Here is a 15,280-nt window from a genome sequence, read left to right on the forward strand (position 1 = left end):
CTGGTGTCCTCAACATAAAAAGGACATGGAACTGTTGGAACAAGTCCAGAGGAGGGCCACGAGGATGATCAGGGGAGTGAAGCACCTCGCGTATGAAGATAGGCTGAGAAAGTTGGGGCTGTTCAGCCTGGAGAAGAGAAGGCTGCATGGAGACCTCATAGCAGCCTTCCAGTATCTGAAGGGGGCTATAAGGATGCTGGGGATGGACTATTCATCAGGGACTGTAGTGACAGGACAAGGGGTAACGGGTTCAAACTTAAACAGGGGAAGTTTAGATTGGATATAAGGAAGAAATTCTTTACTGAGAGGGCGGTGAGGCACTGGAATGGGTTGCCCAGGGAGGTTGTGAGTGCTCCATCCTTGGCGGTGTTCAAGGCCAGGTTGGATGAGGCCTTGGTTGGCATGGTTTAGTGTGAGGTGTCCTTGCCCACAGCAGGGGGGTTGGAACTAGATGATCTTAAGGTCCCTTCCAACCCTAACTATTCTATGATTCTATCTTCATGTCCTTTCCAACCCTAACTATTCTATGATTCTATGACCTCCACTTGATTCGGATGAATCCAGAACATAATCTCACTCAAAGTTCCCACTAGATAAATTCTGCAGTTTGGATCTTAAATGCATCACCTATCCCTGATGAAAAAGCTGAGAGTGATGCTCTTGTGTATCTGCCAGAAAAAAAAAAAAAAAAAAAAAAAAACAAACACCACAAAAACCACCAAAACTGGGTAATTACTATTTTCCTATTCATTAGGATCTCTGCCCAAAAGACTCAGAGTTGTTCCCTCAGGAAGGATGTATTTGAGCACACTGTACTACAAATTCTCTACTGTAATGATAAGCCATCTTAAAGGGCATTACTGAGATTAAAGAGTGCAGACAGTGAATTAATTCAGCACAAAGCCCAGGAAGGTCTTAAAAAAATACGCAAAGTAGTGCAGTGGGTTTTAAATTGGTCACAGTGTCTCAGACTATGAGCTCACAAGCTCTGCCTAAAGAGGAGGCATCAGAATAAGAAATTAAATACTTTGATGGTCCTAAATTAAAAGCTTTTTAAGGTAAAATAGCTTTAGGGACAGAGAATACTAGCATGCTATTATTTATGAAAATCTTATCTTGCATGACCTGCTCTCGAACATCGTAGTACTAAGTGAAAAAAATATGCTTACAGGTTTCACTAATGCAGGATCAAACCACAAACCTCTAGGCACAAAAAGCTTCACTGGGGGCACTGGTCTTTGAATTAGACTTCAAATGTTTCTTTAAAGGCATCCTTACAATTCCCTCTCTAGTTATTGTGTTACCCCCTAAATACAAAGCTTTAAAGATGCAGCAAGGTGTGTGGTAACAGCATTCCTACAGCCTTGAAGAAAATGCATATTATAAAGCAGAGTAACAGAAGTGCTACACTGGTACTTAAGTTAAAAGTTACTGAGATTGAAATCCTGGCAAACATTCAGGGCGGTGCTGTAACAAGCTGGCTCAATTAATGTTTTACTAATGACTTGAACTTCAACAGCTAAAATCCTTCTTCAGAAAGGGAAAAAAAAAAAAAAAAAAAAAAGATATATTCTGTCTTTTCAAAAAGCTTCCTAAGGGTCTCCTGCTAAATGAAATTCTACTGCTAAAACCAAAAACTAATTAGTTAGATTTGCAAAAGAAAGATTAAATGAAGAAATTCCAGACAAAAAAAGCCACAACATTCTGACTTTAGAAATTCTCATGTTGGCCAAACACAAACAAAAATAAATACAAGTCAAATTAATTCATTCAACAGGATTTTTACTCTTCTTGTATTATTCCTGGCTCTTAATTTCACAGACTTATATAATTGCTTAGGTTGGAAAAGAACTTGAAGATCATCAATTCCAACCCTTAACCTAGCACTGCCAAATCCACCACTAAACTATGTCCCTAAGCACCACATCTACACATCTTTCAAATACCTCCAGGCATGGTGACTCCACCACTTCCCTGGGCATCCTCTTCCAGTGTTTGGCAACCCTTTTGGTGAAGAAATTTCTCCTAATAGCCAATCTAAATCTCTTCATGTGTAACTTGAGGCCATTTCCTGCTGTTCTATCACTTGGTACTTGGGAGAAGAGACCGACATCCACCTCCTTACAACCTCCTTTCAGGTAGTTGTAAAGATAAATAAAGCCTTTGTTATCTGTCTCCTTTATTACCATTACTTTATTACCATCCATTTTATGATCACTATGCCCAAGTTGGCCTCCAACCACCACATCATCCACAACCCCTTCTCTGTTCACAAACAACAAACCCAGTAGGATGTCTTCCCTTGTCTCACTCTGCAACTGTATCAGGAAGTTATCTACCACACACTTCAGGAACCTCCTAGACTGTTTCCTCTCTGATGTATTTTCAGAAGACATCTGCTAAGATGAAATCCCCAAAGAAAACAAAGGGTAGAGATTGTGAGACTTCTCCCAGATGCTTATAGAATATTTTGTCTGCCACTTCATCCTGGTTGGATGTTCTATAACAGACTCCCACCATGATATCTGCCTTCTTAGCCTTCTGATTCTTACCCATAAACACTCAATCCTTTCATCACCATCATCAAGCTCTAGACAATCAAAACACTCCCTAGCATACTGCAGTGCCAATTATAAAGAACAGGTCACATAATATCAGAGAAAATTTGAACAGCATCCAAACACAATTTGGGCTTATGAAATAAAACAAATATCTTCATTTTTCCAGAAAGTACACAGAGGTTAATGGGGCAAGAGTAGTCCTTATATTCTAAGATTTAGCAAGGCAAACAGAATCTTAACAATAGCGAGAATGCTGTAAATTAAGAAACACAAATTGCAAAAATTTTATGACAATATATGCCATCATTATATTTCCTCCATTTCTAATTTAACTTTATTCCTAATGTATGTCCATAGGTAAAGACTCACTAACTTTTCTTGTTGGAGTACTGATTTTCACATATCTGTAGGTTGTTTCAGAAGTATTTATCTCTCTTTTATAAACAGTAGTCTAATTTTTAAAGAAATCTGGGAACTTCCCAGATATATTTTATACACTGATCAGATGATCCTTTATGGGAACTCTAGAGACTTTACAGTCAATTGGCAACTGAAGTGATAAATGTTAAACTCATCTCGAGGACTCTCTAGAATCCCTCAGTGTAAACAGGTAGGGAAAAGAAACAAGATGCTGCAACCAGGGTTCCTTGACAGCAGCCAGAGTCCCTTCTCTCATTTCATTCTTCTCTAGCCCTCCTTAGTCTGTCCAAATCAAAAATATTTGCAACCAACAACCAATATAATTTCACACACTTATTATAGCTCACTTTAGGAATTAGTGTCATTCTGCAGGTTCTCATGTCACTGGCAATCAGTGTTACTCCTGAAAGATCTCAATACCTAGTGTGTCCTCTTAATCTCTTTATTTCTTGCATTTTGACCTAATTTTACTACTCATTGTCATGCTTCTTTTGCTGCTAGCTGCACCTTACTTTGTATCATAAGAATATAAAAGCTAAATTGTGGATTATTTTTAAATAAAAAATGGCTGCTAAGTACTTATTGGGCTATCTTGAGCATTATCTTCCTTGCCTCTCACCTGGCCAGGTCAAATGAAATCAATTACACTATTCAGCTTGGTAAAGCAAGCAGGATTCAGCTCCAGGTGCTGAGCTCGTGAATTTTGTTGTGAATACACTCTTTGTTAAAAGTTTGATTATTCAGCAAGTGATCTCAGCTTAAAACTAGAAAAATATCTATGATGTTGGAGACATTTCCTTTCTATCCAACCAACACAGTAGTCAGGGTGCTTTTTCTGCATGGAAGACAAGACTACTGGCCCTGACTCTAAGAGAATTGGAATCAAAACCTCCCCGCCCTAACCCTGATCTAAACCATCGGCCTAAGCATTACTCTGGAATGTATTGCTCTTAACTTGCCTGTTCTAGCCATCTTACTCTGTGGAACATGTCAGGTATTAGCAGAAAAGGAGAAGTAAGGAGGAACACACACAAATAATGAGATAGGATTTGTTGGTAACAGTACTTAGTTGCAAAGTGGAACATTGGACTCCAGGCTATATTCCAAAGAGTAATTAAGAACTTGCATACATGGACAGCAAACAGAAAATGAATAAAAAGCCAGCTAGAATATAAGTGAGGGAACATTATGGGGAATATGGGTTCAAATGAAGGAAGGAATTACATCCAAGACTTTCACATTTGGACAAAGGACCCTAACTTCTATATAAAACGCGATTAGATCCTTTCCTGATCCCTAGTACCTAAATCCACCCTCTTCAATTACGCTGGTTTGCTTTTGCTAAAAAAAATTAATTCAGGAGCAGAGAAAATCTTTACTTTTGGGACCATTAAAATCACCATTACACCCAAATGATTTAAAAGAAACAAAAATTCTCTTGCCAAATTAAACAACTACTTTCCCTCTCAGAAACCATTTTGTTTTATCTGGATAAAGCTGACCTTTTCTATGGTCATAGAGGATAAGGTGATATGCAAGTTAGAAATGGAAAATTCAAATAATTTCCAGCAGTCAGTCTAAAATACCAGTACAAAGAAACAAATATAACTGGTACAAAAGTCACTGAAAATCTTTCCACTGAGATTAGTATGGCTTGTACTAGACTTTCTATAGATCCCTTATAATCACCTCTTACTCCTGTATACTTTAACAGACATTAACTTTGCTGTGACCTTGCAGCCACATACAACGTCTGTTTTATTTACAGAAAGGTTTATTTTGAAAGGCTTTTTTTTTTTTTTTTGTTCAGTTTGGGGAATTTTATAAACTGTAGCATCAAACTACTATTTAAATCCCCTGATAATACTTACAGTAAGAAGTCTGATGTCAAAAATAATTTGGGCACCAATCTAGAGTACATCAAAACAGCAGCAACAAGCCTGGCAACAAACCAGAATCCAATGCAGTACTTGGCAAACGATGGCAAAAGTACTGCCAACATGTGATGCCCGCATTTTTAAGCCAAAGATAAATGTAGCTGATGTTTCTTGCCAAGACTAGTGTGCCCAAATACCATATGTGAGGTCAAGCAAGGATGCTGCAAATTATTCCCAACGATATTTTAGCAGTCTGCTTCTTTAAGAACCATCACATATCAAGTCCAAAATGTCTGTTCCTACACTATTATTACAGCTCACCCAGGAAAATACATCAGTGTTATGGCTTTGAAAAGCAGCATTGACAACTGTTTTCATTTAATGATTATACTCAGGAGTGTAATATTGTTCTCTCAGAAATGAATAAAGCATACCGGAATGGTGAAATTCATAAAAATGTATTTTTTATTTAGTAAAATGAAGGATGACAGATGAAATTATTATATTTCACAAACTTACTCGAAGTTTTCTCTAAGCAGTAGAACAGTGCCTCTTTAACATAATTTATTGCAAAAAACATATTTGGGAAAAGTCTATGATGTTTCCCAGAAATTAAGTTTAAAGGCTAACTTCAGGGAATTGTTTTTGAAAGATTCTTGCTTCCATGGGGATTTAACCAAATCTTGGTGCAGGAAAATGTACGCATTTAGGGATCTGTAATGAAAAATTTAACTGAGATTTAGCTAACGATGTAAATCACCAGTTTCAGTGAGCCTTGGCTTTGCAACACTTTGGCTTTAACTCAGAAAAGCTGCCCAAATAACCTGAAAAAAAAAAAAAAAATCCTGTTTCTTTTCTTCCCTAGTGATCCTCACATTCCTAAACGAGGCATGAGAATCTGTCATTACTTCCCCTTTGAAAGCATTCTACCCTTGAGGCACTGTACTGCAAGATACCACTCAGCAGTCCTAAAGAAGCAGTTTGGAGGACTCCAGTTAAGCACTGGAGCAGAGAAAGGAGTTAGGTAAGGGAGGGACAGATTATGGTTCAAATTTAGGTTGAACAGGAAATATGTTTCCTCATTGAACAATTTGTTTATTATTTTTATTATCTCCTTTTTCTCCTCAAAACAGGAAAATTTAGTAAAACTGACTCTAATGCAAAACACGTTTGTCGCCAGCCTCTTGTAATAGAAAAATACTGAAACATATAACAAATTTGTTTCATGGGTGCTGCAACCCTGGTTGACAGTTTCCCAAGCTTCAGAAGATAGACAGGGAAGAAGGAAGACTAAGCAAGGCAGACTACTGGGAGGAGAGCATTAGCCAAGCAACAAGTAGGTCAAAAGCAAGGTTGTATTTTAAAAATATTTGGGGGCAGATCACTATTTAGAAGAGATAAACATTCCTTCACTGACTTTACACAGTCTGAACTTGAACATTTCAGAGTTATCCCTAACACTTGAATACAACCATTTTTCTTGTGTGAAGAAAAATGAAAATAACAACAGTCCTTTACACAAAAGCTCTTTTTTTAAACTGGTATTCAGCACACTGCTCTAGTACTGCCTACCCCAGTCCCAATACCCATTATTGCTGGGCAAAGGAATATAGTGGACTCTGATACTGACTCTGGAGGTATGGGGTTTTTGCTGGGGTTTCAGTTTAGTGCTGGCTTTTGGGTGTGTTTGTTTTACTCTATATAATCAGCAGAATCAGGCCAAAAATTTGCCTTAAACCAGTTCAACCAGTTTCACATTATTTGAAGCAGCACAATTCATGAGAAAATACCTCCTACAGATCAGATAAATGGGCGTTTGGATGCATATTTTTATTCAATTATTAGGACTTACTACAGTGACATTAAAAAACTCTCGGCCAAGCAGAGTATAAAGTGAAGGTAAATGATGGACTTCAGTTTTAACTGCATTTTCTGTGCTAGTTTCTCATGTAAAAAGGCCTCAGAAAAATCACAAGGGATGAAGCATGCAATTGTAGCATGCAGTTTTCTGAAGCAGGCACAAGAGCTTAACACACTGGAGCTAATTTCTGTGTCAACTTTCATTCCACACAGATTAATGCTATTTTGCATAGCTGAAGCATCAACTCTATGCATATATTTGGCAGTGCCATACATATCCAGTTTCCTCGAGCTTTCTGTAATTCAAGGTGGCCACACACATTGCAGCTTCTCATTAAGTTTATCGGATTTAAGTTACTCTGTGAGCCTGTTTTTCACTAATTAAAAGGCTCAATCATTTTCAGCTGGATCTTTTTCTTCAGTCTAGTGAGTTTCTCAATAATATACAAATTTACGTACCACAAATATACCCAGGAGTTCAACTATCCGCCTGGATTTCCTTGGTTTTTTTTCCTCCCCACTGAGGAAAAAAAAAAATAAATCCCATTTTCCCTGCCTTCTGGTAGTACTGGTTCCTTTACTGACCACTGAATTACGAAGTTAATAATATAAACATCAGGATTCACCAGCATCACATGCTTGCACTTGCTAAGCACAGGTTTTTTCTTCACCTTGTTAATGGAATGTGGAGTCCACTTCTGAGGAAAGAGATTCTACTGACGCGATTTCGCAAACTTTGTGAAAAAGAAAATTCCACACTTTCTTCAAGGTTTTGCTAAAATGGACTCATAACACTTTTTCAGTATCAACAGATCTCCACAGGATTATTTTAAGATCAAAAATCAAAACATAACAGAAAGCAGATTGTTAATATGAAGTTTCAAATAGTTAATTTCAAAAAGTTAATAGTTTCTTTCAAAACATTGCACAGCTAACTCAGCAGCATCCAATATTCTATAGTGTCTTCTTGTTCTAAGAATGACAGAAATGCAAGAGCTCACCCACTTTATAGTGGATCATCTTGAGGCAAAATCCCTTAACATGAGGAATAAAAACCATTTCTACCTTTAATAAATATTTGTGTTATAAATAGCTGAATTGTGTTCGATTTATTTCACTTTCTAATTGCTCTTATGAAACATGACATTCAAAGCCAGAAAAGTACTATAGCCATACATATGCTGATCCTGAAAGTAAGGCTCTCTCAGAGTTTAAAACCTCAACCAGCTGATCTGGTGAAATCTCCAATTTTGGTTTGAATACAGCAAGCATATGCTTTCACTTGTTAATTACAGTCCTAAGGGCTTTCTTTCCTTTTATTCTTAAATGGCCTTCCTTTCTTTTCGCATTGAGCCCATTTCTATTCTCTTTAGTTATAAACAGCAAGTTATCATAAGGCAGCCATAATTCCTGAGCTGTTCTCCATTTCTCTAGACTGCAGTTTTCTCCCTTGGCCAGTAAGTAAATAAGTTTGTCCCAGTACCATATCCGATGCTTTCCCAGCCATGATTTGGTTGGTATACAGGATGTCACACTTACTCCCATGGTGAGAAACTAAGCAGGCAAGGGGCCAAGAGCTGGCAGAGCACTAACTTGCTTCTTTTCATGTCACCCACCTCGTAGGCTGTTGCCCTAACTTGCTTACCATAAATACTATCCACATATAAAAAACTAAACAAAATTCTAGATCCACAACAAAATACACACCAAGCAGTTTGACGACTCTTTGAGATTGGTCTTCAGACAATTGCCTGAGATAACAGACTGGGCCCCAATTAGACTATTATCATATACCATATATATCATATATCCTAGAAGCCTTCCAATATCTGAAGGGGGCCTACAAGGAAGCTGGAGAGGAACTCTTAATCAGGGACTGTACTGATAGGACAAGGCGTAATGGGCTTAAACCAAAACAGGGGAAGTTTAAGTTAGATATAAGGAAGAAGCTTTTTACTGTGAGGGTGGTGAGGCACTGAAACAGCCTGTCCAAAGACGTAGTAAATGCTCCATCCCTGGCAGTGTTCAAGGCCAGGTTGGACAGAGCCTTGGGTGACATGGTCTGGGGAAAGGCGTCCCTGCCTATGGCATGGGGGTTGGAACTAGATGATCATAAGGTCCTTTCCAACCCAAATCATTCTATGATTCTATGATTCCATACAAGAGGCCTACAAGAGTGACAGTATAATGTGTATCCGAAGATGAAGATAAAACCATGCTCTTCTTCTATTTGCAGTTCATAGGCAATGAACAAATATTCAAAAAAACAAAGAAAGTATTTTGCAGGCAACACTAGAGGTATAGGGCAAAAATCAACATTCTAATTCATGTTATTTGAAGACAGCAGGGACTGGTGTTGCATTTGCCCCTGTCTAAGGCATGAGAGGACTGGAAGATATAAAATATGTGGGTACCTTTGTTTGGTTTGTTTGTTTTTCTTTGTTTTTTTACAGGTTCGAAATAACTACAGCTGAATAATATGACCACATATTCATTAATGGAATCACATTTTGAAACCCCTCTTAATTTTGATTTCAACTGGATCACTTATGGATTATGGAACAATTCTTCAGCTTAAGTGCCCACTTATCTCATTTACAGCTTTAGGCACTGCGTGGTAGCCATCACAAACTTGTAACTACTGCAAAGTTCCTGATACACGAGACAGAGGTCTGAAGAGTGCCATTCTACTGTGGATGTTGGTAGTCTATGCTGCATCTTTCTCTCAGATCTTGCATGCAGTCTCTTATTATGATCAGACTTAAAATCAAACCCATAAAAAAATAGTCCTGATATCGTTGAAATTCTGCCCAAATACACCTGAGCTGCAAAACACTAGCTTTGATTTCTTTCTGAAGAGGGTGGAAATACAGCTAGATTATATTGCTGGATTTTTCACCCATTGCCATAGATAATGCTAGTAAATTTGAGCTCATATTAATGTTTTGATCACAATTTCATCCCTTTAAATGCAGTTTTACCACCTTCAGTCAAGCAGAAAATCAGAAATTCTCTATAATTCAGCTCATTTTTCACAGTGTCAACAGTTAGCCTCAGGAAAGCAAAGACCATCTAGCTAAGTAGTCTGCAAAATGATAATATTGCAAGCTCCAAAGGCTCTAAAAAAAAACAGCACGCACCTTGTTATTGTAAAGGTTCTTTGCATTATGAAAAACAGCATGCTGTTACAACAGACAGGCTGTTACAACCCTGTCAAGCAGAAGCAGATGTGGCAGCTACACTTTCCAATGAAAGACAAATTTCTTGGTATGAAGTCAGAATATATTAAGTGCAATTTGTTCTACTTACACATTTGCCACTAGAAAGCGTTCAAATAGCATGGACAGAAGTCTCACAAACATTGGGTTCTCAAGAAACAGCTCAATTTTAAGAAATTATGTTAATCAGTTCACAAAGAACAAACTTTCTTCAGCTTCTATTACTCTCATCACCTGAAACCTTGAAACATCAAGACTATTTGTTCACCTACTAGAAGAACAACAGAAAATCATGAACGCCACCATTTTGTGACACCTGCCATAAGAAAATTATGTTATTACTAAGAAAATATAGCACCTTGTGATCCATTACCTTTACTTAGCTTTAAATTTCTCTAACCTATATCTTGGTTAAAATAAAACATTTAAGGAAAGTAAGTCAAGTGTTACAAACTGTTATCTCACTACTTCTCTAATGAAACAAAGATTTGCAAAGACATTTTCAGGAGTCCCTAGAAGTACTCTCTCTTCTGCTCTTGTCCAAAACAATGATAAGAAGAACATGCTTTAATATCCCACTCCCAGCAATGGTAGATGGTGACAAAACTATTCAATCTGTGACAGACAGGACAAATCCCTGTTCACTGATCTTAATACTGTTAATTAGCTGTGCTTCTTATGAAGCAGTAACACAAGCTCAGCACACGAGCTGATAATAAGCTAACTTGAAACATTTTTTCTAAGAAGTTTATTATTAAATCAACTAATAATATTAATTTCCAATTACTCATAGAGCTATATATCACGTATTAAAAAGGGTATTAAAGTAACATAATCTAGCCACCCGCTACCACACACAGGAATATCTACACTCAGGAATATCCACATTAGGTACAGACTTTGGATGGAAAAAATAGGCCTGTTAATGTGGGGCTTTAACTCCTTAAACTGCTCTTTTTGTTTGTTCTTTAAAAACAACAACAATAAAAAACCCTACATATATTTCTCTTAAGTGAATATACACCAGTATTTTCAATTTGGTTTTATCCTTTCCTTTTTCATACTCCACAATCCTACAAAATAACAGTAGGTGAATTCTTATAAGTCACCTGACAAAGATCTTTGAGAAACCATTGAGGATTCTGTTAAGTAGGTAGAGTCTGAACTTGAACTCTATGAAATGTAGATTAGACAAGGCATCCATACGAAGGCATCCATCCAGCCTTTCACCTGGAACCTTTAAAGGTGTAGGCACCTATACATGCAAATCAAAGTTTAGGAAATATCTCAAGATAATTTATGAGAAATTATGTGTCAAGAGCCTGGAGAGGCAGTACAAAAGTAAAAATACAGAAATCCCAGATATCTGTGTGAGCTTCTAGAATTTCACTTTCTCACTAGAGTAGGCTGTTTTTTCATTAGATGCAATTACCATTTTATCAACAGGCCTCTTTGTAATCACCAGAAATACTTCAAAATATAAGAAATTCATAACAAAAATAACATTCCAGGATGTGACATGGACTTTCCTCAACTAAATTCAATGTTTTTAAACTCCCAAAGTATACTTAAGCTCCTTCTCTTTCAAGAACAGCAAAAGCACAGATCTTATAGGTACTCACCACCGTCTTCAACCATGAAATGAAAAATGTCACTGGTGGCATTGTCACCCCCTCGTAAAACATAGCATATCTTCATGTCATCAATATCAGCTAGAAAGAGTGAGGAAAAAACAGATTTTATTTTAAATGTTGAAGGTATGAAACAGGTTTTATTAAAAAAAAAAAGAAAAAAAAAAAGATGTATTAAATTGTTTATCTTCAACAGAGAGAAGTCAAGGTTCTCCAGCAGAGCTCAGGAATTTCAGTATTAACAGTGTTGAAGTTTTACAGATACCATTTGTTCTCCCTCCCTTTACTTCCCCCTTCCTGGTGCCTTCTTTCTTTTATGATGTATTTACAAAAACAACTGAAAGGAAATGTAAAAACGTGGGCTCAACAATCAGAACTATGTCATATTTTTAGTGATGTATTTTTGTAAATAGAGGTGTATGTCCTCTAAGATATTGATCCTGTCATTCTTCATCCTGAGTAGTACTGGAGAGATCACATAAAACCTGTGGCTGAAACAGGAGCAAAACCCAGGGTATTTTCTATGTGAAGTTCTACCCTCCTTTCAAGAGGCAAGACAAATTAGTTCACATTCACACCACCCTACTTCCCCACCCCCAAACTAGATTACTTCTGGCATGTTTTCTACCCCTAGGGTAGGATATCTTTACACATTCTACAGAAGAGAGATCTCAGTCTCTTTAGTCCCCCACAAAAATGCCCTCTCCACCAGACTATCCCTCCTATCAGCAGCTTTTCAAAGGATATGGCATATAATCTATATGAGCTGCCATAAATAGTGCTCAAACACTTACATTGATTAGCTGGTTTAGGAATTCAAACAGATGCAATGTAAGTAGACAGATAAGACTTCAGTAAGAATCAATTCAATGCACAATTTTGAATCATCAGTTGCAATAAAGAAAGTACGTAAAAGGTAAAAAAGTATTTCTTAGTATTGTGCTTTCTGGTTTCCTTGAACAGTGATAAGAAACATGTAGTACATAAAAACCACTTTTTGACATTTTCTTTGAAAGACTGCTGTTGGAAAAAATCCATGTCTGATAGTTTTTTAAAGAAAAAGTGTTATAAATTAATAGCATTAAAGTGGAACTCAAGTACCACCCAAGTTCTCCTCTCATTTTAGGGCATATGCATTAGTAAAAAGAAGCTAAAAGCACTTTTGTCAGAGCTCCTCAAAATCTTGAGTTCCAAAAGTAGCCAGACATCTTCCAGGGCAAACAAGTTAAGAGCATTATCAGCAAATATATGTCACTGAAGAATCTCTTCCATAAACGTTTCAGTTAAAGATCAAAAATTCACGGGGCTATAAAGAGGATGCAAACAAACACCTCTTCATGTCAGTGGAGCAAATAAATCTTTCATCCTGCAAACATACAAGTGCTCAGCTCTGCCCATGAGGGCAGCCTTCTTGAAATCCATGGTTCCAATATATATAAAGATATATTGGCTCAACACTCTTGAGCCAGTGTTTGGCAGACCAGGACCACCGCATCAGAAAAAGCCACTTGACATCCAAACATTCAAATTTTGTCAAAAGAATTTAGAATCATAGAATCATAGAATAGTTAGGGTTGGAAAGGACCTTGAGATCATCTAGTTCCAACCCCCCTGCCATGGGCAGGGACACATCACACTAAACCATGTCACCCAAGGCCTCATCCAACCTGGCCTTGAACACCGCCAAGGATGGAGCACTCACAACTTCCCTGGGCAACCCATTCCAGTGCCTCACCACCCTCTCAGTAAAGAATTTCTCCCTTATATCCAATCTAAACTTCCCTTGTTTAAAAAAGGAATGATCTGTTTTCTGTTCACAAGAACACATTCAGAGTCACTTGAGCAATTCTACACTTTCCTTCCACAGTTGATTTGGGTTATACAAGTTATATTAGAGCTTGCCTAGTTGTAAGCACAATTCATTGCTGTATAACTGCAGTGCCTGCTAAATATTGATGTGATACTGAAATTCTCCAGCATAATTTTGAAATCCATTTAATAATTTCTATTAAAAAAAAAATTATTATCCCCACTGATTTCTTATTCGAAAAACCTGCAAAACTGATATGATTATTAAAGGTTACATATATTCTTTAAGAAACAAATGCACTTTGCAACATAATTCACTCATCTCCCTGAAAACAACTGCCTGAAAAACAAGATAAAAAGTATTATCAAGGTGAATGCTGAATAAAATCACTGTTTGCAAAGTTTTGCATATTTGGCTGAAGCAGCCATTTAGATATTTTTGGCCTCAGGAGGCTACATGAGTGCTGAGACATTGACCAAGCTGTATTATTGTCAAGGCAGAGCCTTACTCTCCACTATTTCTTCCCCTTCTTCCTAGCTCCTCAGCACACCTGCACAGCTCTGGGATGTGACCTGGCCCTTACTCACAAACTTACCCACATGGGACTGGGGAGTCACAAAACAGTGCTCAGCAGTTCGTCACACTTTGTACATTCAAAACATCATACAAACATCAGCTATCTGTTATATACCACTAAACTTCTTAAATGTGAAAGACTTGGCAGTTCCTTAGCAGGCTCTCTTCACTTTTAAACAAATTATCTAATCTTAATGGATATCTGCTGTGAACAAATTCCTGCCCTGACTTGCAGAGACAACTGCAGTACAATTATGCATAGACAATATCCTTTGTATGTTTGCTTTGTTCTAGGACAGCACTAGATGAGAAATTACCATGTGGCAAGCATTTTTCTTTGAGCTTTCTCTGCATTTACTATTACTAACTACTAAATATAAAGCACAAAGAAATAATTAAAACTGCTGCTTTTAGATGTAACATGAAGTGACAGATAGGAATTGAATAATCTCAGGAACTGCTTAACACATTTTAAGAGTATTTTATTTTGTTGCTGTCATTTGCCTGCCTCTTTCTCATTCAGATTATTTCAACAATTAAATAAAAAATAAATAGAAAGCACCAACTATTTGAAGTATTTGGGGACCTTTTATCAAGAAGTTAATTCTTCCACACTCTAATACCCCTTTGACCAATCCCAATTAACTCTACGAGCCTCACAAGCAAAAGATTTCCTACTGTACTTGTGGCAGAAGTATTTAATACATGCTAATTAGTAAGACCCAGACTGATTGTTCCTGAACAAATTACACAAAAAATCTCAAGGACATACTATATTCTGCACAACCACATTTTGACTGAAGGCTTTTAGTTTATCTTGCAAATCTAGGATGACTTCCTTCCTAACACTTGATAATATTTTGTGGACAGATACTGAAAAGCAATCTCAAGCATGAAGCAGAAAGCTGTTTACTAAACATCATTCTGCCCTTTCTTCCCACTATAGGCAATCTGAAAAACCAGACTGCTCAAGCTGCTTGCACACAAAGGATCTTATTTCACCAATGATAACCTCACTCAAAGTGATCAGGCTGCCTGTTCGTACAACTACAGGCCCAAACCCAGGGAATGTGAGATGGAAAAGTATTAGGATGGACTTCACCAGCTATTGAGTAGCTTTCAAAATTCGTCTGCATGTGACCCTTAACAGCCTCGTCCAACTCCAAAGTTGCCCAGTTTTGAGTAGGGGTTGGACCAAATGACTTCCAGAGGTCCCTTCCAACATAAATTGGAGGACTGTAACAATATTTATGAAACTAGAACTGTTCAGCATTTTGTAAAAGGTTGCTCCACGTGGCAGGATGAGACCCCTAAAAACTTGGGAGAT

At 37.4% G+C, this 15,280-nt stretch overlaps 1 protein-coding gene across 1 annotated transcript in view; it reads right to left on the reverse strand.

Annotated features, from left to right (window-relative positions):
• The window catches only part of FREM2 (FRAS1 related extracellular matrix 2), a gene marked incomplete at both ends in the record, with an annotated part of 129,569 nt that overhangs the window by 106,756 nt on the left and 7,533 nt on the right, over nucleotides 1–15,280 (reverse strand). The window contains one exon of the mRNA XM_080613330.1: nucleotides 11,559–11,648. Coding sequence (XP_080469456.1) covers nucleotides 11,559–11,648 — 90 coding nt within the window. The remainder of the gene's footprint in view (nucleotides 1–11,558; nucleotides 11,649–15,280) is intronic.

Source organism: Psittacula echo, assembly GCF_963264785.1.
Source record: "Psittacula echo genome assembly, chromosome: 3".
NCBI classification, from domain to species: Eukaryota; Metazoa; Chordata; class Aves; order Psittaciformes; family Psittacidae; genus Psittacula; species Psittacula echo.